General features: G+C 42.7%; 1 protein-coding gene across 3 annotated transcripts in view; it reads right to left on the reverse strand.

Annotated features, from left to right (window-relative positions):
* Positions 1–24,569, reverse strand: part of Ttll7 (tubulin tyrosine ligase like 7) — a 124,216-nt gene that overhangs the window by 6,608 nt on the left and 93,039 nt on the right. For all 3 annotated transcript variants that reach the window (XM_032897195.1, XM_032897194.1, XM_032897197.1), the window contains 2 exons: positions 23,192–23,352; positions 16,174–16,347 (listed from right to left, as the gene is read on the reverse strand). In XM_032897195.1, the coding sequence (XP_032753086.1) occupies positions 16,174–16,347; positions 23,192–23,352 (335 nt within the window). The remainder of the gene's footprint in view (positions 1–16,173; positions 16,348–23,191; positions 23,353–24,569) is intronic.

Genomic DNA, 24,569 nt, shown 5'->3' on the forward strand with positions numbered 1-24,569 from the left:
CTAATTAAAATTTTAATTTCCAATAAATCAGTGCTATTGACACTTCAGCGACATTCCCGAAAATGTTTTTCTATTGTCTCTCACTAGCTCTGGAGGCCACCATCTTCCTGCCCTGGACTTCCTGGGAGTTGGGCTACAACACCTAGCCTTTCAAAAGTTCTTCTTAGTACATGAAAACAATAAGTAAATAAAACCACAAAGTACAAGATCCTAGGTAATTTATTTTAGACTAACGATTATTTAAATAGTATTTTATAGGCTAGCACTTATAATTTCCTTATAAATATTAACATGTAATTCAAATAACAATCATCTAAGTAAGTGTCACTGCTAACGCCATTTTAAGGGTGAAATCAGCTTTCTCAAGAACACAGGGTCAAGTGTCTTTCCTCTGGTCACACAGCTAGCGAAGGGACTTGAAAGTTTCAGAGCCCTCTGCACATCTACAGGGCTGCTGCTGTCCAGGACTGAACTTCTTGGTCATGACAATTCCACACTTGTCCTTTCAGAATTTATATGAAGTTATTGTGTACTTCCAGAAACAGGAAGTGGACAACAGTGTTGGTATATGCATGCCACAAAGACCAACTTTTTTTTTTCAGAGCTGGGGACCGAACCCAGGGCCTTGCGCTTGCTAGGCAAGCGCTCTACCACTGAGCTAAATCCCCAACCCCAAAGACCAACTTTTTAATAGAAGCGGAAGTTACTAAGAAACTGTTCTTTTGGACTGGAATAAAAAGAGAAGTGCATCATCACGAACTTGAAAGAGCAGATGAAATTATACAGCAAAAACACTGCTCGCCTAAAGCAAATGCCCGGATATCGCAAGGCACTATGGAGCGATGCAAGGCTTATTTGCCTCGAAGACTCCACTAACATCTCCTGGGAGACGCCACAGTAGCTGAACAGCAAAGAGTGCGTTTAAATCGTTCTTTGTGTTGGAGGTAAATAACACAGTTTGATTCTTTTAAGCAGGAAGACTGTCTCTAGGAAGTAAATTTATAAACTATAACTGAAGGGTCCATATAAGTACCAAAAATACAAAGAAGCTTACGGCTTTTGTCCTAGCTTTTTTTTTTTTTGGCTTTACCAAAATAGCTCATAGCTAACTGGTACCCAGGAGCAGCACAACAGAGCGAGTACATTCACTCTGCACCAGAGCCATTCTCCTCATTCGTAAGGCAAGGGGTGCTCATCCTCACGGGCCCGTTGTGTGTAGACGGAGGATGCGTACTTTTAAAATTCCGGATTGGTATAGAGTTTTATATGTTATCTTATTGCTGATTCTGGTGATCCCCAGAATGCTAATCAATCCGAAACTGATAGGAAATTCACTTTGAACACGTGACACTCACCTTCCAGCATCTCTCTGTAGTAGGACAAGGACCCCTGAACTCCTTCAGGTGAACCCAGATTCGTGGTCTGAGGACTGCAGGGTAAATAAAATTCAACAGACTGTGTTCCCTGTGCTTTAGAGGACTTTTCTTACTGTCTTGAAATTTTGTGACATAGAAATTTTTTTTTATCATTTTGGATATAAAATTTGGTATGTTAAGTCTATTAATCTTATATAACCACCCGCAAGTCTAGAATCCTGCTGCCATCCCAAAACGAGTCTCTGCACTTCCTAGTTTTCTTAGTTTCTCTTCTCCTCAGCGTGGGTTCGGGAACGCGCTGGAGAGAGGACTTGCCTGGCACACCATCAAGTCCTCAATTCAGCGGCAAACACTTACAAAAGGCTACTCTGGGGGAAATCCTCTTCTCTTCCCTAGTCCCTTACTAGGTCCCTAGCCACTGTGGTTATTTGGATTGTGTTACACAGACCAAAGGCTTGAAGCTAGCGTCCACATAAGAGGAAAAGCTCCAGTGTCTGTCTTTGGGGATCTAAGTTGTCTCACCATTATTTTTTCTGTTGTTCCTTTCATTTACCTATGAATTTTACGATGTCATTTTAAACAGCTGAACAATGCTCAAATGTGCCACCACTCCCTAAGCCACTCATCTAGGCTGTTTCCAATCCCTGCTCATCAGCGAACACGGATGGGGAAGTTCCTCGGTAGTGAGACGTAGAGGCCTTTGAGTATATGTCCGCATGTATTATAACTGAATCGTGAGGTCCACCTCGAGGTACGGATGCCTCAGAACCACAGCACTGATCTCTTATAGCTGCACAGATTTACACTCCCACTAGCCACGGATGAACATCCCCCGCGCTCCTCAACCTTGCCAACAGGAGCTGCCGTTTGCTGACTGACCTTGGCCATTCTGACTGTGCTGAAATGAAACCTCAGAGCGGTTTTAGTTTGCATTGCCTGACGGCTAAAGATGTCGAGCATTTCTTTGTGTGTTTTGTATCCACTTGTGTTTAACTTTGGGGGGAACTGGCTACTTAGTTCCATCTCCATTTTTTACATTAGGCTATTGGTTTCTTCGTGTTGCCCTTTTGTTTATATGTTTAATATGTTTATGCTTTATATGTTTAGATAAGAGCGTTCTATCATATTGGTAATGATCTTTTCCCATTTGGTAGGAAGCCATGGTGTCTTTTACCGTACAGAGCGTTTCAGCTTGACAACATTTGCTAACTGTTGATCCTTAGTGCCCGAGCTGTCGGGATCCTGTTCAGAATGTCCTTCCCTGTGTCCATGAGCTCAGGCCTGTTCTTCATTTTCTCTTCTATCAGATCCAGGGTATTTATCTGTCTTATGTTGAGGTTCTTGATCCATTTGGAGTTGAGTATTTTCACAGGGTGAGTGATAGGATTCTATATGCATTCCTCTGCAAGCAGCCATCCAGTTTGGTCAGCACTGTCTGTTGGGAGATGCTGTCCCTCCTCCATCATCAACCCCTTCCCCTCAAGACTCGGGGAATATATAGAAGAGGAGGCAGAAAGGTTGTTAAGAGCCAGAGGTGATGGATTACTCTGAGGGAAGAGTTGTCTTCCAGACACAACAGGACTGATGTGCGTACAGACTCACAGAGACTGGCAGCGTGCACAAGACCTGGACAGGTTCAAGCCAGGTGGGGTGGCAGCACTGAGGGAGAAAACTGAACATGGGCTCCCACTCTCAACCAAGACCCTATCTGCAAATGATACCCAAGGCAAAGGAAAATTCGGTTTTCTCCAATTGAGTCTCACTGGGTGGATTACCACACTCAGGGTCTGCCCCGTGTCCAGGCCTAAAAGAGCAACGAAAACCGAAGTCAGCGGTGTTTCTATTGACAAAAATGTCTGCTTGGACAGACTGATTCTCACTGTGGTGGGTTCTTCTGTGTGTGTTTCTTGGCTTTTTGTTGCTTGTGGTCTTGTTTTGATTTGCTTCTGTGAGAAAACATATAGTTGGGTGGGTGGGGATGTGAGAGGGATTAGGGGAGATGAAAAACGTGATCGAATACACGAAAAAGTTCTTTTTTGATTTATAAAAATGCTTCTTTCACCTCCACCCTCCACCCTTCCTACCTAGGAAACTTCAATTTTACTCCCAGATTATGAAGTCGACTGTCACACTTACACACTTATCACAGATGCCACTGTGTCTGCTTACAAGCTTGGAATGTTTGCCGTGCTTCTCCTTTGAGTCCTGTACTGGCTGTCTCTGTTGTGAGGCTAATACTCCACTGTATGACCTCACATTCTGCTCTTATTGATGGCGGTTGAGTTGGTTCTATGGCCTGGCTTCTGTAAAACAGACGCTGCTGTCCACGATGGTGGGCAAGCATCCGGGAGCCTGGCTTCAGAGCCTTTGGGGCTATACTTAGAGTTGTCACTTCTGGGTCGAATGTGCACTTACTTACATTTAGCTTTTCTGAGAAAATGCCGCACCGAGTTCCACGGCAGCCACGTCACTTTGCATCCTCAGCAGCAAAGCAAGCCTGGGCCTTGCTACTCTCCCTGTATTCTAACACATTGACAGAGCACATCCCTGTTTGGGAGCTGCCAGCCATTATGAAATACCTTGTGGTTTCAACTTCGATTGGGAAAGGAAGAGGACGAGGCCTATTGTCAAAGACGCACTGTGTCACGTGCTACTAACGTGAGACCTGTTTCTCAGCTCTCAAGGACTCCAGTGATCTCTGGCCTGCCCATGTCCCAGAGTCACTGAGAGGGTACGCAGAAGAATACTGCTGACGGCTAACATGTCCTGAACACCAGCCCCACGGGTAAGACGGTCCTCTGCCTGAGATCAGCATGCCTTGCTGTGGCCTCAGGTCATTAATGATACCATGTGCTTGCAGCTTTTTAACTGTAAAGTATAACACACGTTCAGAAAGGAACGTTAAACAGGACGTTCAGTTTATACGTGTTCTGAAGTGACTACTTGTAGAAAGCCATCCTGTTGGGCATCTGGGCATCTGTAGAGTCCCTGAGCCCAGAGTTACAGCAGCCTCTTTCTCCACGGACTTAAGTCCATCTTGGTGTTTACAACACTTCTATCCTTATCTCCTGTCTGAATCCATCTTCCTAAAAGACTGTTTTGCTTCTTAACTTTCATTAACAATCAAATAAAGTCGATATTCCTTTGTTCCTGACTAACTTTGCTCCATCTCATATTTGAGCCTGCAGGTAAACCATTTTCCTTACCAGTACTGAATGCTATTCCATTGTGTGATGTTATAGAATGGGTATCAATTCTTCTGTTGTATACTTAGGTTGTTTCTAATTTTTGAAAAGAGTATTACAAGTAAACAATGCCATGACCATTGGCATGACCGTGACCAGGGGTGTTTGTGTTCCTGATTATGCACTTCTACCGGAAAATGACTGCCACGGAGGCCATGAAAGTGGTAGGGTCCCGTATGCAGTGCTCAACAGATACCAGTTTTGCTGTTTCCTGCCATGAAGGTGATTCTCGTTTCTTGGTGTTCTTGGCAGTTCCAGTGTGCGGCATTGTGGTGGCCTTCTTCTGCTATTCTGCAGTGTCTTGCATACTAACTTGCTCATGTACATTTTAAAATGTTTCCTGCCCCCCTTTTCAACATTTTCTTCACCAATTCTCCATTAAGTGGTCTGGGGTTTTTTTGTTTGTTTGTTTGTTTGTTTGTTTAAAAGTTGTAAGAACTCATATATAACTTCTACCAGACTTTATTCTTGTCTGTGTTTTGCTTTTTTGTCCTGAGGTAGGGTCACTTGGAATCCTGGCTGGATTGAACTTGCTATGTAGCTAAGGCTGGCTTTGAACTCCTGATTCTCTGCATATACCTCTGTTCCTGCATGCTGGGATTACAGTCCTGCAGCCCCATTCCTTGTAACATTATAGTCCATATGGTATACGGATTACAGGCATCTTTCTCTAGTCTGTAGCTTTCTGGTTTTTTTTTTTCATTTTTAATAGGCTGTGCTGATAATTATTCATATATGTACCTAATTTTAATATAAAATACAGCCATCTTTTCATTTAGGATTAACGCTTTTGGTGCTACTTGTCTAATGGCCATTTATACATCTCAAACTCATGGATATACTCTCCTTGGAAATTTTCCATTTTACCCTTCATAACTGCATGCTTCGCTCATCAACTTAATGGATAAAGTTGGACTTCTTTTCTCAAGTACTTAGAAATCTAAGGAAATAATAATTTACTCACTTAGATTGGTTGATTTCATCAAGATTGTTAAAGTTACTTTGTTTCTCTTTAGATGCTTAAGAACCCAGATTTCTTTACTACCTCTCCATCTCAAACCCAATGCCGTACACCCGTCTTCGTCCTCGGTCCTCTGAGGCCCCTTGGTTACAAGGCTGCATGGGAGCTGGCGTGCCAGGCAGCCATGATTTCTTCCTCGCTGGAGCAGGAATGCTGGGTGTTTGGGCATGTGTGACTCTGCAGAAATCCCTGCTCTGCCTTTTTCTGGTTGGATAAACAGTTTCCTAATCACAAGTATAACTCAATCTGATAACACAATTTGTCAGAACCTGAAACTGGGAGCAAAGCTACGGGTCAAACCCAGGGCCTGCCATACCCACCGTGAACATTCCTCTCTCTCAGCCACGTGCCAGCCATCTCTCCGCCCCTCTATTCTATCAGGTAGCAAAAGACTTCAATCTCTCCCTCAGGTTACGGAGCCTAACACCAGTGCTACACGCAGAAGCCGGATGAGGACTGCTCTAGCTAACCTTGCTTCAGTTTGCTAGTCTATAGCTTCGGATTTTGCCCTTGGGTTGATAGGTGAGAAAGAACGTTTGTTTTTCTTCGTGAATGAAGCTCTGTTTGGTTTTTTGTATGGAAGGTGGGTAACTAGCCTTAAAACAAAGAGAAACTAAGTTCTCTCCTTTTCTATTCTCAAGGTGGGGTTGTCAGTGAGCCCATATAAACCTAGGCACTAAAGAGGAGAGCCTGAGAATTTACCAACCAGGCCTAGTACAGTGGAGCATCAAGCCAGTCCTAAACGTTAGTATCCTCAAGAGCGCATAGACACGTGCATATTTCTAAATGAAAGCCCTGGTTCCTACACCAACCCTAGTTGTTTGGCTATTATGAGACTTACGTGTGCTGTGTCTTTTTTATTGGTGTGTTATTTTTGTAAGGTTTCAAGGTCAGAAACCACTTTCTTGCATCTAGTATTTAAAACTTCTTAGGAAATATTGTTCAAAGGTCATGGTATGCATAGGTCTGTAAAACTAGGTGAGGCCAACTGTCTCTCTTTGTTTCATTTTGTTTTTTGTGGGGGGTGGGGTTCTTTTGGATAAAATTTCCAAAGACATATCTCCTCATAAAAGTGCTCAAGCTTAATTCATGAATGCATATGTTACATTCATACTTAGGTACACCCTTGCTTGTAATTAATGTATACATATGCATTCACGTGCATATTTATCAAGTATACTTTAGAAATAAAAGTAATTAATCCATCAAAGGCTAAAGTCTATAAAGTAAAGTGTTATAGATTCATTTCCCTATGAGTTGAAGCTACTGCTCTTAAATTGCTGTGACACCCATCTGGGTTTTAAAAGCTAGCTACTGCACTAAAATGTTTATTATCCTCCTCTCCTTGGGTTTCCCTCAAGAGCTAACTCTCACTATGTCCTGGCCTCTTTCCAGAACTGCATCATCTGACCAGTGGACCAGAGGAGGACACACGCTTGCCTGGCCTAGCCCTTCTGCAGAGAAATTGCACGTTCCATTACTCTCCGGCCCTCACGGAAGGAATTAAACTTCTTAGGCCACGGCAGTAGAAACTTCATGTTGATCCAAGTCTGCCTTTCAAGAAGATAAGTTTAATTGTGTATTAGAAAACTCACAGGAGTCACCTACACCATTTCCCCAGTAAGGCTTGTCAGTAAAATTCCACTTCGAAATCCATCTCCTGTAATGAAGGGTTCTGAACTTGGGCAGGAGTGATGGTGCGAGCTTACTGAAACCTCATGGTGCTTAGACCTGTAACCCCAGGCTCATCTGAGAGGCTCTTGGAAGTCTGGAACTGAAGGTTACAGGAAGAGGATACCTCTCCTGGCCACAAAGATTAGAAGAAAACACCTGAAGCAACTGTGGGGTGTGACCTCTTCCTCCAGACTGATCTTCCTCACAAAACTATCGGATCCATCAATAGACACTGAGTTGCAGACCTAGAATTTCAGGACAGAGCACTGATGAATTCCTGCCTGTGTGAGACTCCTGGACACTCACAGCGTGTTATGCCCTAAAGAAAAGGCTTTTCATTTCTGTGCTGGAACGTCAACACAATGGCTACAATTTGTTTAAATCCATTAACGAAAGGTTTATTTCCCGTTAAAACTGTACAATACAACTTTAAAATACTCACAGCTAACTCTGTCACTAGAGTTGTTGTGATCATTAGGCCACCACATGCAAAAGGGATAAAACTGGTTAAAACAGCCTACACGGTGTATAGAAAACAAAGTCTGGGTTGGCAAGTGTGTCTGCTGGTCCCTTCTGAGAAAAATATTCTGATCCACTTTGTGGTCACAGGTCACTGTCGCAGAGACAGGGGCTTGAGGGCCCTCCCTGAGGTCATTCTGCACCAACATCTAGGGTTCCATTTGCTCATTAGTTTTTAGCCTACTCCCTGACTCATTTTAGGCAGTGGCTTTATTTTCACAGCTCGCATTCTTCTACTTTAGGTAGTGTCACATTTGCATGATGAAGCTACCATGACAAAGACTGGGAACTAACTCAGAGCATAGGGAACAGGTCTGTCCTGTGCAAGACCATGGGTTCAATGTACAGGAAGTTACCGTTCATCCTCAGTTCTACCAGGTACTGTAACTGTGTTGGAAATGGACTACTTGTCTACCTGTAATCTTGCAGTTCAACAGTTGCCTGTTTCTGTGTTTCTGACTTTAAAATAGCTACATGTTTTAACTCGTCAGGCATGAGACTTGATTTTGAAATTGAACTCTACAAACATTTGCATCCTGCCGATCAGCTTGGCCATGTCTTGGTAGAGGCGTGCTGGACAATAAAAATCAAATCAGAGGCACCTTCTAGACTGTATTGTTCTCGGAGGTGAATGCTGACATACCCCTGTTAGGGAATAACGACTAACTTCATTCCAACAGCTTGGCGTGCTCTTACCCAATTTTTTGGAAACAAGAATATTTAAGTCAAGCCCGCTTGTTTCCGTTCACCATCTATCTACCTTCTTTAGGTTTGGGGTTGCCATACCTGTTCGGTCTCTTAAAAACAAAGACTACAGACACTTCCGGTTTTTAGCAGGAGTCCCAATCTCCGGCTCCCTGCCTCCAGCTCACTGCTCCCAAACCCCGTGGGAGAGAGAGCTCACCGCCGAGACAGGTGAGCACTCCTGAGACTGCAGAGCGGAAGAGACCACCAACACTGCCCACCCCTGCCCACATCCCTGGCCCAAGAGGAAACTGTATACGGCCTCTGGGTTCCCTTGGATAAGGGCACAGGAGCAGGAAATCCGCTGCGTCTGAGACACCGCTGGAACCTGAAGGGAACGACCAGATAAACAGTTCTCTGCACCCAAATCCCGTGGGAGGGAGAGCTAAACCTTCAGAGAGGCAGACACGCCTGGAAAACCAGAAGAGACTACACTCTGCCCACATCTCCAGAGGAAAACACCAAAAGCCATCTGAAACCCTGGTGCACGGAAGCTCCCGGAAAGGGTGGCGCAGATCTTTCTGGTTGCTGCCGCCTCGGAGAGCTCATAAGCAACACCCCACGAGCAAACTTGAGCCTTGGGACCACAGGTAAGACAAACCTTCCAGCTCCAAGCGACCTGCCTGGTGAACTCAAGACACAGGCCCACAGGAACAGCTGAAGACCTGTAGAGAGGAAAAACTACACGCCCCAAAGCAGAACACTCTGTCCCCATAACTGGCTGAAAGAAAACAGCAAAACAGGTCTACAGCACTCCTGACACAGAGGCTTATAGGACAGTCTAGCCACTGTCAGAAATAGCAGAACAAAGTAACACTAGAGATAATCTGATGGTGAGAGGCAAGCGCAGGAACCCAAGCAACAGAAACCAAGACTACATGACATCATCGGAACCCAATTCTCCCACCAAAACAAACATGGAATATCCAAACACACCAGAAAAGCAAGATCTAGTTTCAAAATCATATTTGATCATGATGCTGGAGGACTTCAAGAAAGACGTGAAGAACTCCCTTAGAGAAACACAGGAAAACATTAATAAACAAGTAGAAGCCTACAGAGAGGAATCGCAAAAATTCCTGAAAGAATTCCAGGAAAACATAAATATACAAGTAGAAGCCCATAGAGAGGAATCACAAAATCCCTGAAAGAATTCCAGGAAAACACAATCAAACAGTTGAAGGAATTAAAAAATGGAAATAGAAGCAATCAAGAAAGAACACATGGAAACAACCCTGGATATAGAAAACCAAAGGAAGAGACAAGGAGCCGGAGATACAAGCATCACCAACAGAATACAAGAGATGGAAGAGAGAATCTCAGGAGCAGAAGATTCCATAGAAATCAGTGACTCAACTGTCAAAGATAATGTAAAGCGGAAAAAGCTACTGGTCCAAAACATACAGGGAATCCAGGACTCAATGAGAAGATCAAACCTAAGGATAATAGGTATAGAAGAGAGTGAAGACTCCCAGCTCAAAGGACCAGTACATATCTTCAACAAAATCATAGAAGAAAACTTCCCTAACCTAAAAAAAGAGATACCCATAGGCATACAAGAAGCCTACAGAACTCCAAATAGATTGGACGAGAAAAGAAACACCTCCCGACACATAATAGTCAAAACACCAAATGCACAAAATAAAGAAAGAATATTAAAAGCAGTAAGGGAAAAAGGTCAAGTAACATATAAAGGCAGACCTATCAGAATCACACCAGACTTTTCGCCAGAGACTATGAAAGCCAGAAGATCCTGGACAGATGTCATACAGACCCTAAGAGAACACAAATGCCAGCCCAGGTTACTGTATCCTGCAAAACTCTCAATTAACATAGATGGAGAAACCAAGATATTCCATGACAAAACCAAATTTACACAATATCTTTCTACAAATCCAGCACTACAAAGGATAATAAATGGTAAAGCCCAACATAAGGAGGCAAGCTACACCCTAGAAGAGGCAAGAAACTAATCGTCTTGGCAACAAAACAAAGAGAAGAAAAACACACAAACATAACCTCACATCCAAATATGAATATAACAGGAAGCAATAATCACTATTGCTTAATATCTCTCAACATCAATGGTCTCAACTCCCCAATAAAAAGACATAGATTAACAAACTGGATGCGCAATGAGGACCCTGCATTCTGCTGACTACAGGAAACACACCTCAGAGACAAAGACAGACACTACCTCAGAGTGAAAGGCTGGAAATCAACTTTCCAAGCAAATGGTCGGAAGAAGCAAGCTGGAGTAGCCATTCTAATATCAAATGAAATCAATTTTCAACTAAAATCATCAAAAAAGATAAGGAAGGACACTTCATATTCATCAAAGGAAAAATCCACCAAGATGAACTCTCAATCCTAAATATCTATGCCCCAAATACAAGGGCACCTACATACGTAAAACAAACCTTACTAAAGCTCAAAACATACATTGCACCTCACACAATAATAGTAGGAGATTTCAACACCCCACTCTCATCAATGGACAGATCATGGAAACAGAAATTAAACAGAGACGTAGACAGACTAAGAGAAGTCATGAACCAAATGGACTTAAAAGATATTTAAAGAACATTCTATCCTAAAGCAAAAGGATATACATTCTTCTCAGCTCCTCATGGTACTTTCTCCAAAATTGACCATATAATTGGTCAAAAAACGGGCCTCAACAGGTACAGAAAGATAGAAATAATCCCATGCGTGCCATCGGACCACCACAGCCTAAAGCTGGTCTTCAATAACAATAAGGGAAGAACGCCCACATATACGTGGAAGTTGAACAATGCTCTACTCAATGATAACTTGGTCAAGGAAGAAATAAAGAAAGAAATTAAAAACTTTTTAGAATTTAATGAAAATGAAGGTACAACATACCCAAACTTATGGGACACAATGAAAGCTGTGCTAAGAGAAAAACTCATAGCTCTGAGTGCCTGCAGAAAGAAACAGGAGAGAGCATATGTCAGCAGCTTGACAGCACACCTAAAAGCTCTAGAATAAAAAGAAGCAAATACACCCAGGAGTAGTAAAAGACAGGAAATAATCAAACTCAGAGCTGAAATCAGCCAAGTAGAAACAAAAAGGACCATAGAAAGAATCAACAGAACCAAAAGTTGGTTCTTTGAGAAAATCAACAAGATAGATAAACCCTTAGCCAGACTAAAGAGAGGACACAGAGAGTGTGTTCAAATGAACAAAATCAGAAATGAAAAGGGAGACATAACTACAGATTCAGAGGAAATTCAAAAAATCATCAGATCTTACAATAAAAGCCTATATTCAACAAAACTTGAAAATCTGCAGGAAATGGACAATTTCCTAGACAGATATCAGGTACCGAAGTTAAATCAGGAACAGATAAACCAGTTAAACAACCCCATAACTCCTAAGGAAATAGAAGCAGTCATTAAAGGTCTCCCAACCAAAAAGAGCCCAGGTCCAGACAGGTTTAGTGCACAATTCTATCAGACCTTCATAGAAGACCTCATACCAATACTATCCAAACTATTCCACAAAATTGAAACAGATGGAGCACTACTGAATTCCTTCTATGAAGCCACAATTACTCTTATACCTAAACCACACAAAGACCCAACAAAGAAAGAGAACTTCAGACCAATTTCCCTTATGAATATCGACGCAAAAATACTCAATAAAGTTCTGGCAAACTGAATCCAAGAGCACATCAAAACAATCATCCACCATGATCAAGTAGGCTTCATCCCAGGCATGCAGGGATGGTTTAATATACGGAAAACCATCAACGTGATCCATTATATAAACAAACTGAAAGAACAAAACCACACGATCATTTCATTAGATGCTGAGAAAGCATTTGACAAAATTCAACACCCCTTCATGTCCTGGAAAGAATAGGAATTCAAGGCCCATACCTAAACATAGTAAAAGCCATATACAGCAAACCAGTTGCTAACATTAAACTAAATGGAGAGAAACTTGAAGCAATCCCACTAAAATCAGGGGCTAAACAAGGCTGCCCACTCTCTCCCTACTTATTCAATATAGTTCTTGAAGTTCTAGCCAGAGCAATCAGACAACAAAAGGAAATCAAGGGGATACAGATTGGTAAAGAAGAAGTCAAAATATCACTATTTACAGATGATATAATAGTATATTTAAGTGATCCCAAAAGTTCCACCAGAGAACTACTAAACCTGATAAACAACTTCAGCAAAGTGGCTGGGTATAAAATTAACTCAAATAAATCAGTAGCCTTCCTCTACGCAAAAGAGAAACAAGCCGAGAAAGAAATTAGGGAAACGACACCCTTCATAATAGACCCAAACAATATAAAGTACCTCGGTGTGACTTTAACCAAGCAAGTAAAAAGATCTGTACAATAAGAACTTCAAGACTCTGAAGAAAGAAATTGAAGAAGACCTCAGAAGATGGAAAAGATCTCCCATGCTCATGGATTGGCAGGATTAATATAGTAAAATGGTCATTTTACCAAAAGCGATCTACAGATTCAATGCAATCCCCATCAAAACACCAATCCAATTCTTCAAAGAGTTAGACAGAACAATTTTCAAATTCATCTGGAATAACAAAAAACCCAGGATAGGTAAAACTATTCTCAACAGTAAAAGGACTTCAGGGGGAATCACTATCCCTGAACTCAAGCAATATTACAGAGCAATAGTGATAAAAACTGCATGGTATTGGTACAGAGACAGAGAGATAGACCAATAGAATAGAATTGAAGACCCAGTAATGAACCCACACACCTATGGTCACCTGATTTTTGACAAAGGAGCCAAAACCATTAAATGGAAAAAAGATAGCATTTTCAGCAAATGGTGCTGGTTCAACTGGAGGTCAACATGTAGAAGAATGCAAATCGATCCATGCTCATCACCCTGTACAAGTGGATCAAGGACCTCCACATCAAACCAGATACACTCAAACTAACAGAAGAAAAACTAGGGCAGCATCTCGAACACATGGGCACTGGAAAAAATTTCCTGAACAAAACACCAATGGCTTATGCTCTAAGATCAAGAATCGACAAATGGGATCTCATAAAACTGCAAAGTTTCTGTAAGGCAAAGGACACTGTCATTAGGACAAAACGGCAACCAACAGATTGGGAAAAGATCTTTACCAATCCTACAACAGATAGAGGCCTTATATCCAAAATATACAAAGAACTCAAGAAGTTAGACCGCAGGGAGACAAATAACCCTATTAAAAAATGGGGTTCAGAGCTAAACAAAGAATTCACAGCGGAGGAATGCCGAATGGCTGAGAAACACCTAAAGACATGTTCAACATCTTTAGTCATAAGGGAAATGCAAATCAAAACAACCCTGAGATTTCACCTCACACCAGTGAGAAAGGCTAAGATCAAAAACTCAGGTGACAACAAATGCTGGCAAAGATGTGGAGAAAGAGGAACACTCCTCCATTGTTGGTGGAATTGCAGACTGGTAAAACCATTCTGGAAATCAGTCTGGAGATTCCTCAGAAAATTGGACATTGAACTACCTGAGGATCCAGCTATACCTCTCTTTGGCATATACCCACAAGATGCCCCAACATATAAAAAAGACACGTGCTCCATTATGTTCATAGCAGCCTTATTTATAATAGCCAGAAGCTGGAAAGAACCCAGATGCCCTTCAACAGAGGAATGGATACAGAAAATGTGGTACATCTACACAATGGAATATTACTCAGCTATCAAAAACAACGACTTTATGAAATTCGTAGGCAAATGGTTGGAACTGGAAAATATCATCCTGAGTGAGCTAATCCAATCACAGAAAGACATACATGGTATGCACTCACTGATAAGTGGCTATTAGCCCAAATGCTTGAATTACCCTAGATGCCTAGAACAAATGAAACTCAAGACGGATGATCAAAATGTGAAGGCTTCACTCCTTCTTTAAAAGGGGAACAAGAATACCCTTGGCAGGGAAGAGAGAGGCAAAGATTAAAACAGAGACTGAAGGAACACCCATTCAGAGCCTGCCCCACATGTGGCCCATACATATAGAGCCACCCAATTAGACAAGATGGATGAAGCAAAGAAGTGCAGACCGACAGGAGCCGGATGTAGATCGATCCTGAGAGACACAGCCAGAATACAGCAAATACACTGAATACACTGAGGCGAATGCCAGCAGCAAACCACTGAACTGAGAATAGGACCCCCGTTGAAGGAATCAGAGAAAGAACTGGAAGAGCTTGAAGGGGCTTGAGACCCCATATGTACAACAATGCCAAGCAACCAGAGCTTCCAGGGACTAAGCCACTACCCAAAGACTATACATGGACTGACCCTGGACTCTGACCTCATAGGTAGCAATGAATATCCTAGTAAGAGCACCAGTGGAAGGGGAAGCCCTTGGTCCTGCTAAGACTGAACCCCAGTGAACTAGACTGTCGGGGAAGGGCGGCAATAGGGGAGGGTGGGGAGGAGAACACCCATAAGGAAGGGGGGAGGGAAGGATGTTTGCCGAAACCGGAAAGGAATAACACTTTCAAATGTACATAAGAAATACTCAAGTTAATAAAAAAAAAAAAAAAAAATGTGAATGCTTCACTCCTTCTTTAAAAGGGGGAACAAGAATACCCTTGGCGGGGTTGGGGATTTGGCTCAGTGGTAGAGCGCTTGCCTAGGAAGCGCAAGGTCCTGGGTTCGGTCCCCAGCCCGAAAAAAAAAAAAAAAAAAAAAAAAAAAAAAAAAAAAAAAAAAAAACAAGCATACCCTTGGCAGGGAATAGAGAGGCAAAGATTAAAACAGACACAGAAGGAACACCCATTCAGAGCCTGCCCCACATGTGGCCCATACATATACAGCCACCCAATTAGACAAGATGGGTGAAGCAAAGAAGTGCAGGCCAACAGGAGCCGGATGTAGATCTCTCCTGAGAGACACAGCCAGAATATAGCAAATACAGAGGCGAATGCCAGCAGCAAACCACTGAACTGAGAATAGGACCCCCGTTGAAGGAATCAGAGAAAGAACTGGAAGAGCTTGAAGGGGCTCGAGACCCCTTATGAACAACAATGCCAAGCAACTGAGCTTCCAGGGACTAAGCCACTACCTAAAGACTATACATGGACTGACCCTGGACTCCAACCTCATAGGTAGCAATGAATATCCTAGTAAGATCACCAGTGGAAGGGGAAGCCCTTGGTCCTGCTAAGACTGAACCCCAGTGAACGTGATTGTTGGGGGAGGCGGCAATGGGGGAAGGAGGGAGGGGAACACCCATAAAGAAGGGAAGGGGGAGGGGAGGGGGATGTTTGCCCGGAAACATTCGAAATGTAAATAAGAAATACTCAACTTAATAAAAAAATAATAAAATAAATAAAAAATAAAAAAAGAATAGCAAAAAACAAAAAACAAAAACAAACAAACAAACAAACAAAAAAAACAAAGACTACAAATGAAAGCAAATATAACATGGATATATTTTCTGTTTTAGATAATTCCCGGGTTACATAAAACATAAGGAGATTCATAATTTTAAAAGACTCTCAATTTCAAACTGTGCTAAGCCATGTGCCTTCACAAAAACTCACGGGGACCTGAGTATGTAAGGCGTACCTGGAGTTACCCCAGTCGGGACCAATGCCCGAGATGGGTCCTCTGGTCTCCGTCGTGTATTTGTAAACCACAAGCAGACACTGTTTGCAGAGCTCCACCAGGCGCTGGCAGCACTGGAGCTGCAGAGGGGTCACCACCTCCGGGCCCTTATTGAAGATGCTCTCCCAGGAGGATCTGTTGGCATAGAAACAGACCTGACTTCCTGTTCACTGTTAAAAACGGCAACCAGACACCTTGGTGATCTGGCCGCAAACTGGGCAAGAAGGCAGAAATGGCCCCTCATGTGTGTAGTGAGCATGAACATTTTATAATAGATACAAATTGGGAGATTAGTCTTCATTTTTTTAAAAAAAAAACAAATGATGACAGGATTTCTCTTTAAGGCTCTGAGTGCTACCCAACATGAGGAGCGAACAAAATGACTCATTCCTGCTTTTAAACAGTGAAACTATTCCATATCAAAGTATCTGTAAATTTAATTTTAGGTATTCTAGGATATGGGTTTTTTTTAAATTTATATTTAACATGATACTAGAAACAAAGAGATTATATACAGTCTTCGTGACTTAATTTATGGCTACCCTGCTTTAGGAACATCAGTTTGACCCCTTGATTATGAGCACCCCTTGCACAGTTTCTCTCTCTCTCTCTCTCTCTCTCTCTCTCTCTCTCTCTCTCTCTCTCTCTCTCTCTCTCTCTCTCTCTCTCTCCTTGAGGCTTCCTCAGATGATGCACCCTGACAGGTGCTCACCCCACAGAGGAAATGGTATCTTCCCTCTGCCAGGAAACTAGCTCCACAGTGGGAAGGGCTCTAATATTCTGGAAAGTAGCTGCTGGTGTGCTACTGTTAGCAAATCCCAAGTGAGTCCTCAAGGCTTAATCCAGGCAGACCTTAGCAAGGATGAAGGAGGGGGGACTCTTTTCAAACCTTCAGGGGAAAGTGGCTTGAAATTTCATAATGGTTCAAGTCTCTCTTAACCATAACCAATTTGGGTAATCCTCAGGGCAAAGAATAGGTAGGTTTTCACAAAGAAAAAAGCATTTAAAAAATCATTCAAAAGAAACCAAGATCCCAACAGGAAATTCAAAGACTCAATTTTCAGCCTTCAGTGGCTATTTTATGTATTTTAAATTAAAAAAATATTTATACATTGAAAAGTGTTTGAGGGGTATTGTTTTGTTTTGTTTTGTTCTCTACAAAGACAACTGTTTATTTTCTCAGGTAAAGAAATAAAAAACAAAAACAAAAACAAACACGGTCCTAAAGACAGCACGTCGTCAGCAAGTTGTCACTTGCTAGGTCATTTCCTTGCAGGGTCAAAGCTCAAGTGAGATAATTGAAAGAAACAGATTTTCTTCTGGGTTTGGAAATATTCAAGTCTAAATATAATACTTTCTCCTTAGCAAAGGCATAAACATTTCTGATCCATAAACAATTAAATGTTAGCTCAACTAACTCAAAATTTACTGCTAAACATAAGACAAACTATGTGTGTTATCAAAATAAATATTATGGCTACAGGTATAGGTAATGCAGGTATATTACTTAATTAACCAGGAAAACACCAGAGAAGATAATTACCACTTACATTTGTATTTAAGATGCATAATCTAAAAGACCTTAAATGTCTGAGCTGGGAGATATAAAATTGTGTATGCCTGTAAATACACAGAAAACACCCTATGTTTTGACTGCCCACCTAGGCCTCTCTGCCGGGGTCCTGATTTGTCTAGCAAAGTCTGCCTTCCTCATCCCCCTCCATTTTGAACAGGATTATTCATGTTTTGATGCTTTGAGGCTCGGTTTGGATCTGTACCAGGTCTCTCAGATTCTTTTTCTGGGCTGACCTTAGAATTTAGAGGGGAAGAGAAGGTGAAGTGACAAGATGAACGTCATTTCAACTTGATGTAACTTTCTCCGTAACAGGTAACGCTAGTTTTTAAGTCCTTTGATGCTACCAACTGCTCATGGTAGACCAGATGGCTTACCAACTGCCCATGGTAGACAAGATGGTTTACCAACTGCCCATGGTGGGCAAGGTGGCTTACCAACTGCCCATGGTGGGCAAGGTGGCTTGCTGGCACCCGCCTATGTTAGAAGAACAGCTTTGATGGGTCTACCATCCCCTTTCTGAGAAAAACATATGTGTCAATGTCCTGTGTGCACTTCTTTTTTTTTTTTTTTTTTTTTTTTTTTTCGGAGCTGGGGACCGACCCCAGGGCCTTTTGCTTGCTAGGAAAGTGTTCTACCACTTAGTTAAATCCCAACCCCCTGTGTGCACTTCTTGTGTATGCATTCCACATCACTGGTGGAGTACTCTGTTCTGGTCTATTAAGTTATATTCAAGTGTGAGCGTACCGAAACCCTCAGCCGAGAAAAGAGAAAGAGTCCTGCCGTCAGGGACTGCAGAACATCCTCCACGGACAGGAAAGCTGTCGTAGAGACTCAGCCCTCCCACCCCAGCCCACTCCCAGCTAGGGTTTGTCATCAAAGGTATCTATGAAAACGCCTAAGCTACCCCTTGAATCCCAACTTCCCAAACTAACAGCACAAAGTTCTGTGGGGTTCTTTTGTGGTTGGTTTTGGTTTTGGTTTTGGTCTTACAAGGATAAAAAGAGATAAGAAGAGTTAGAAATGCCAGTGCTTTCAAATGAAAAAAAAAAAACCTCTCAAGATCTCGTTGCCTGCTTTCTAAATCTATGTTCTGCAGAAACAGAAGTGCCAACGTCGATGAATTCTAAAAGAAAAATTAAATGATTAAATAGCTCTTTTGGTTTTCCCTAGTCTTCTGAGAAATATTAGAGGGGTGGCTTTAGATGACCCTTCTGCTGACATAATGGCAAGGGATAGAGTCCTGAAAACTTCTCATAACAAAGAGAAATGCAAGACTTAGAAATTACCCTGTTCTTCAATAATCCAATCACCCTGCCTTTTCCTCTCGGAAACTTTCAGTAAAACTGAAGAGGGGAACTGATTTATTCCTTTGTGGCCTGGGTGGACTGAAGAGAAAGAACAGTTTTGCTTTGTGTATTTAAAAATCTGGACAGTCTGTCGAGTGAGTGAGTAACCACCAGAAGAAAGGTTTGAGAGTTGAAGACCTACTGTGAACACAGTCAGATGGGAGAGCCGTAAAGGACTATGGTCACATCGCCTAATGCCTATCTTTATGTACACTGATTTTCACGCTGGGGTAGCTCGAAGCCTGAAACCAAGCCACCCTGTGAAGCCACGTGCCGCTGCTCACTGGACCTCAGTCCAGATCTTCCACAGTTCCCCTGTATCTTCTGAAACTTTACCCGGCCGTGTGTGTGCCTTTAACAGCTGGTCTGACAGCTATGGAGTCAAGGTGGAGGAAATCTAGTCTTCTCATTTCTCAAGGAATGGTTTTAATTCAAGCAAAATAAAATGTGTTGTTTTCCTGCTCAGTTATGTGGAAAATCTTTGACAAATATAATTTCAGTAACTCTAGGACAGCTGACTCCCTTCATTAGCATACTCAAGAATATTTCTTACAGTTTATTTCTGAGCTAAGATCTTGAAAATAAATAATAAACCTTCCATAGAAGATAAACTCCCATAGAAAATGTTTTGGGCTAAAAGGTCTAAACTGGAATGCCTCGGTCAGGGTACAGAGAGAACTGGTGGACTCCCTCTTTCACACTGTTGTTAGCTTCCCCCACTTCCTCTTTCTCTTCATCTCCTTCCTTCTTTACAGTCCCCTCCCTTGCCACTCCCCCCTCCCTGCTTTATGTGGACAACAGCTATTCTTCCAGTAGGTCTCACTGAAATCTTACCCGCCCGAGCCACCTTTCCTGAGTTAGAGTCCTCAGAAATCTAGAATTCTCTCAGTTCAGAAAAGCATGGTAGATAATTTTATTTAATAAAACTCCAAAACCACACTCCTTATGAGACTACCACAGTCAGAATGTGAACCATCAAAACACTCCCAGAGGAAGGAGGGGCTGAAATGACGACTTAGTGTTAAGAGTGCTTCCTTTTCTCCTAACGGGGCCTTGGCTTGCATTCCAGCACCCATGCTGTAAAGCTTACAAGCGCCCATAATTCTAGCTTCAGGGGATCCAATGCATATCACATGGATATGCCCTCAAACACACACACACATATACATAACCTTTAAAATAAAATATCTCCTTTAAAAAATGTACCTTTTAAAAATCTCCTGGAGGACTACGTGGAACCAAGGGGTTGTTGGCCATGAGTGTACAGCAAGAGAAGATGGACCGTTCTACTCGCCATCTGATACAAAAGCCTGGGGCTGAATTTATTGAAACTGGCAAGAACGATTTATAAAATGGTTCATGTCTCAGGTAGGCGAGGTGGCCTATTTGTTCCGTCTTATTCTTGGGTATGTTAGCAGTGACAGGTATGGAACTGTCCTAGAGTTACTTAAATTACATTTGTCTAATATTTTCCACATAAATGACTAAGAAAGCTACACTTTTTTAAATTAAAATCATTTCTTAAGAAATGAGAAGACTAGATTTCCTTTTTTTTTTTTCCCACCCCTGCCTCAAAGACTAGATTTCCTTGACTCCATAGCTGTCAGACCAGCTGTTAAAGGCACACACACAGCCGGACAAAGCTTCAGAAGATACAGTAGAGCCGTGGAAGATCCAAAAAGAGGACCAAAGACAAGCAACAGCACGTAGCTTCACAGAGTCACGGAATCCTACAAAGCTCACTTGTGTAGCTGTCAAATAAAGCCCAAGGCTAAATGTCTAAACCCATGAAGGTGCGAGAAATGGGCAGAGTGAAGCCATATTGAACTCCGGAGTATCTCTCTCCCACATGCTCAGCCGTACCTCACTGGGACTGGATGTGACCAGTGCTTGGTAACTCTGGCAGATGCATCTGGGGACAGTGAACACTGCCCTGCTCTAAGATCTCAACTCAGACTTCCTGAGTCTAAATGAAGGCTCACCCAATCTCTGTAGGAGCCTGGATAAATGACAGGTTCTGTGTGTATTTTACCAAGTGAAGGTAACAGGAATAGTTTACTCTAGATACTGTTATGGAGAATAGGTGAACAACTGACTTCTGTTTTGTAAGCCTTCAGTAAGTTTGACTTACAACTGCTGTCAGTATTTGTAGGGAAAGATGCCACCATGGAGATTTGCAGAGTATTATGCTAGTGGCATGTGAGAAAGAACTTCAACTATGCCAGAATATGTTACCAAAATCGAGTGAGGAAATAGAGCCCCGAGGTCAGTGAAGTCAACTGATGTATATCCTCAGATGCTGACTCAGCAGATGTATATCCTCAGATGCTGACTCAGCAGATGTATATCCTCAGATGCTGACTCAGCAGATATATACCCTCAGATGTTGACTCAGCAGATGTATATCCTCAGATGCTGACTCAGCAGATATATACCCTCAGATGCTGACTCAGCAGATATATATCCTCAGATGCTGACTCAGCAGATGTATATCCTCAGATGCTGACTCAGCAGATGTATATCCTCAGATGCTGGCTCAGCAGATGTATATCCTCAGATGCTGACTCAGCAGATGTATACCCTCAGATGCTGACTCAGCAGATGTATATCCTCAGATGCTGACTCAGCAGATATATACCCTCAGATGCTGACTCAGCAGATATATCCTCTGATGCTGACTCAGCAGATGTATATCCTCTGATGCTGACTCAGCAGATGTATATCCTCAGATGCTGACTCAGCAGATTTAGATCCTCAGATGCTGACTCAGCAGATTTAGATCCTCAGATGCTGACTCAGCAGATGTATATCCTCAGATCCTGACTCTGGCAAACACCCAGCATTAATACAAGTAGCACACTGTCTCACAGCCTTCCATGGTGGGCAGGAGCTGAAATTCCAATGTAGCGCCAAACCAAAGGATCCACAAATAAACCAAACAAACCAAATAAAATGGGTTCAGATAGAGAGGAACATTCTAGAGCACCATCAACTGAGGGGCTATAGAAAACAGATCAAATGATTCATCTAAAGCTGGATAGAAATGCATGATAGCCAAGACTATCCTCAGGTGTCACTGCAATCCAGAGTGCTTTTCCCTACTGGTGAATGATGGATGACTAATGGTGGGAGGGGATCCCCAAAAGGCACGGAGGATTCAGTCCCGTGGCTAGAACGTGCAAATGCTGCTCACGGACCGTGTCAGAGCAGAACAGTGTGTTACGGTTTTAGAACAGGGGGAAGTGTTGGGCTTCTAGGTAGGACTCAAATAATGAAGAATGCACGGACTTTTAAGATATTTGGAAAATGAAGAGTTTCTATGGAGCACACTCCAAACAGGAGATGATAAGAAGAGAAAGGCCTGAGGGACTTAGGGTGGGTGCTTAGATGGCTGTCTGTAGACCGCTATAGACCCTGAAGGCAGGCGAGGACAGTTACAAAAGTGCAAGCAACAAGACAGAGCAAGGATATGAGACGCTGGTGGCAAGACTGCCCAGAAATCCCTTTTATTGTGGTGGGTAAATAAGAATGTGTGTGTGTGTGTGTGTGTGTGTGTGTGTGTGTGTGTGTGTGTGTGTGTGCGCGCGCGCCTGCAGTATATATACGGATATGTGTGTAGTGTTTGTGTATAATGTACATGTATGTTTTGTGTGTAGTGTGTATGTCTGTGTGTGTGGTATGTATGCAAGTTGTGTATGTGTGGTATGTATGCATGTTGTGTGTGTGTGTGGTATGTGCATTCTGTGTGTGTGCATGTGTCCTGCAAGTGTTTCTGCATGTGTGTATGAGGAGCGGAGTTCGATGCTGGGCGTCCTTCCTAATTGTGCTCTATCCTGTTTTTGTAGAGAAGGTCTCGCACTGAACGCAGAGCTCACTACTGACATCCAAATCAACTGACTTGCTCTAAAGTATACTTGAGTATGCTAATTATATGAGGTAAAATCTGTGTCAAAGGACTATTATTAACGATATTTGACCATTCTCATGGTCTACCTTTATGAATAAATAGTAACACAGTAAAAATGCAGCCACAGGAAATAACACAGCTTTGGCTTACCCTGAATCACAGAAAGAGCTCCACAGTCCCTGGCCGTGGCTCCAGAGTAGGCGATTGAATACCCTGTTGAAAATCCGGTACAGACTCAGTTCTTCAGCATCGGGGACCCTCCAGATCCTTGGAAGAACTGTACGGATACTTGATTTTACTATGTCCAAAACCTAGTGGAAAGACAAGTACTTAAGGTGTGCATGTGCATCCGTGAGGCTAAGGGTCAAAGACCTCTCCCCTCAGTGGAAGGTGTGCAGGGGCCATCTCCTGCAGCCCAGGCTGACCAAGGATTTACTATGTCACTGAAGCTGGCGCTAGTTCCAGAGCCTCCTGCGTTTGCCTCCCAAATGAGCACATTATGAGCATGTATGACCATGCTGCCTTAAATGTGAGAGACAAATGCCTGCAGGGAGAGGGGAGGGGGGAAGGGAGGGAGGGAAGGAGGGAGGGAGGGAGGGAGGGAGGAGGATGGAGAGGGAAAAAGGACTGAGCAGAAATACACACCAACACGTGTGAAAGTCTGCTGGTCAGTGCTAACTGCGGAAGCAAGCAGATAGGGCTGAAACAGGCGGAGACTGTAAAATAAATGCTTTACGAAGAATAGCACAGGACGTTGAACTTCACCCAAACTGCAAATCCCAATTCTAGAAAGATTTATATATCAAGTGATATAAAAAAGTGTCCATGGGCCCAAGCCTTACAGGCCCTGAGTAAGATTTCCTAAGTTGCATAACACTGTGGTCATACTTATATAAAGAACCCACAGTTATTAGCAATGCCATAAAGAGAAAGCCCGACGCTGTGGCACGTTGTGATCTCAGCAGTAAAGAGACAGGGACAGGGACAGGCAGATCCCCTGAGCTCTCAGGCCAGGCAGCCTAGTTCAGTGAGAGGCTCTGTCTCAAAGCATACAGGGTGGGTGGGTTGGATGGCCCAGTAGATAAAGGTGCTTGTCAGCTATGAATGCTATGTCTGCTGACCTATGTTCGTGTCCTGGAATCCCCCTGAGAGTGGAAGCTGTTCCACAGGCCTCTCTCAGGCTTCCACGTGTGCCCAGCAGTGAAGCAGCCCCCAAACACGCACATAATAAGAGTAAGCGAAAACAGCTGACTAAAAGGTAAGCTGGAGAGAAACCAGGAGGACTGCTGATGTTGGCTTCTGGTTCCCAGGAATATGCATAGACATACATAAACACAGTATATCTCACACATATACATAAAGACAGTATATCTCACACATATACATGAACATGGTATAGCTCACACACATATAAACACAGAATATATCTCACACATAAATAAAAACAGTATATCTCACACAAATACATAAAGATAGAATATCTCACACAAAGACTTAAAGACAATATCTCACACATACATAAACAGTA

This window comes from Rattus rattus, chromosome 3, assembly GCF_011064425.1.
Source record: "Rattus rattus isolate New Zealand chromosome 3, Rrattus_CSIRO_v1, whole genome shotgun sequence".
NCBI classification, from domain to species: Eukaryota; Metazoa; Chordata; class Mammalia; order Rodentia; family Muridae; genus Rattus; species Rattus rattus.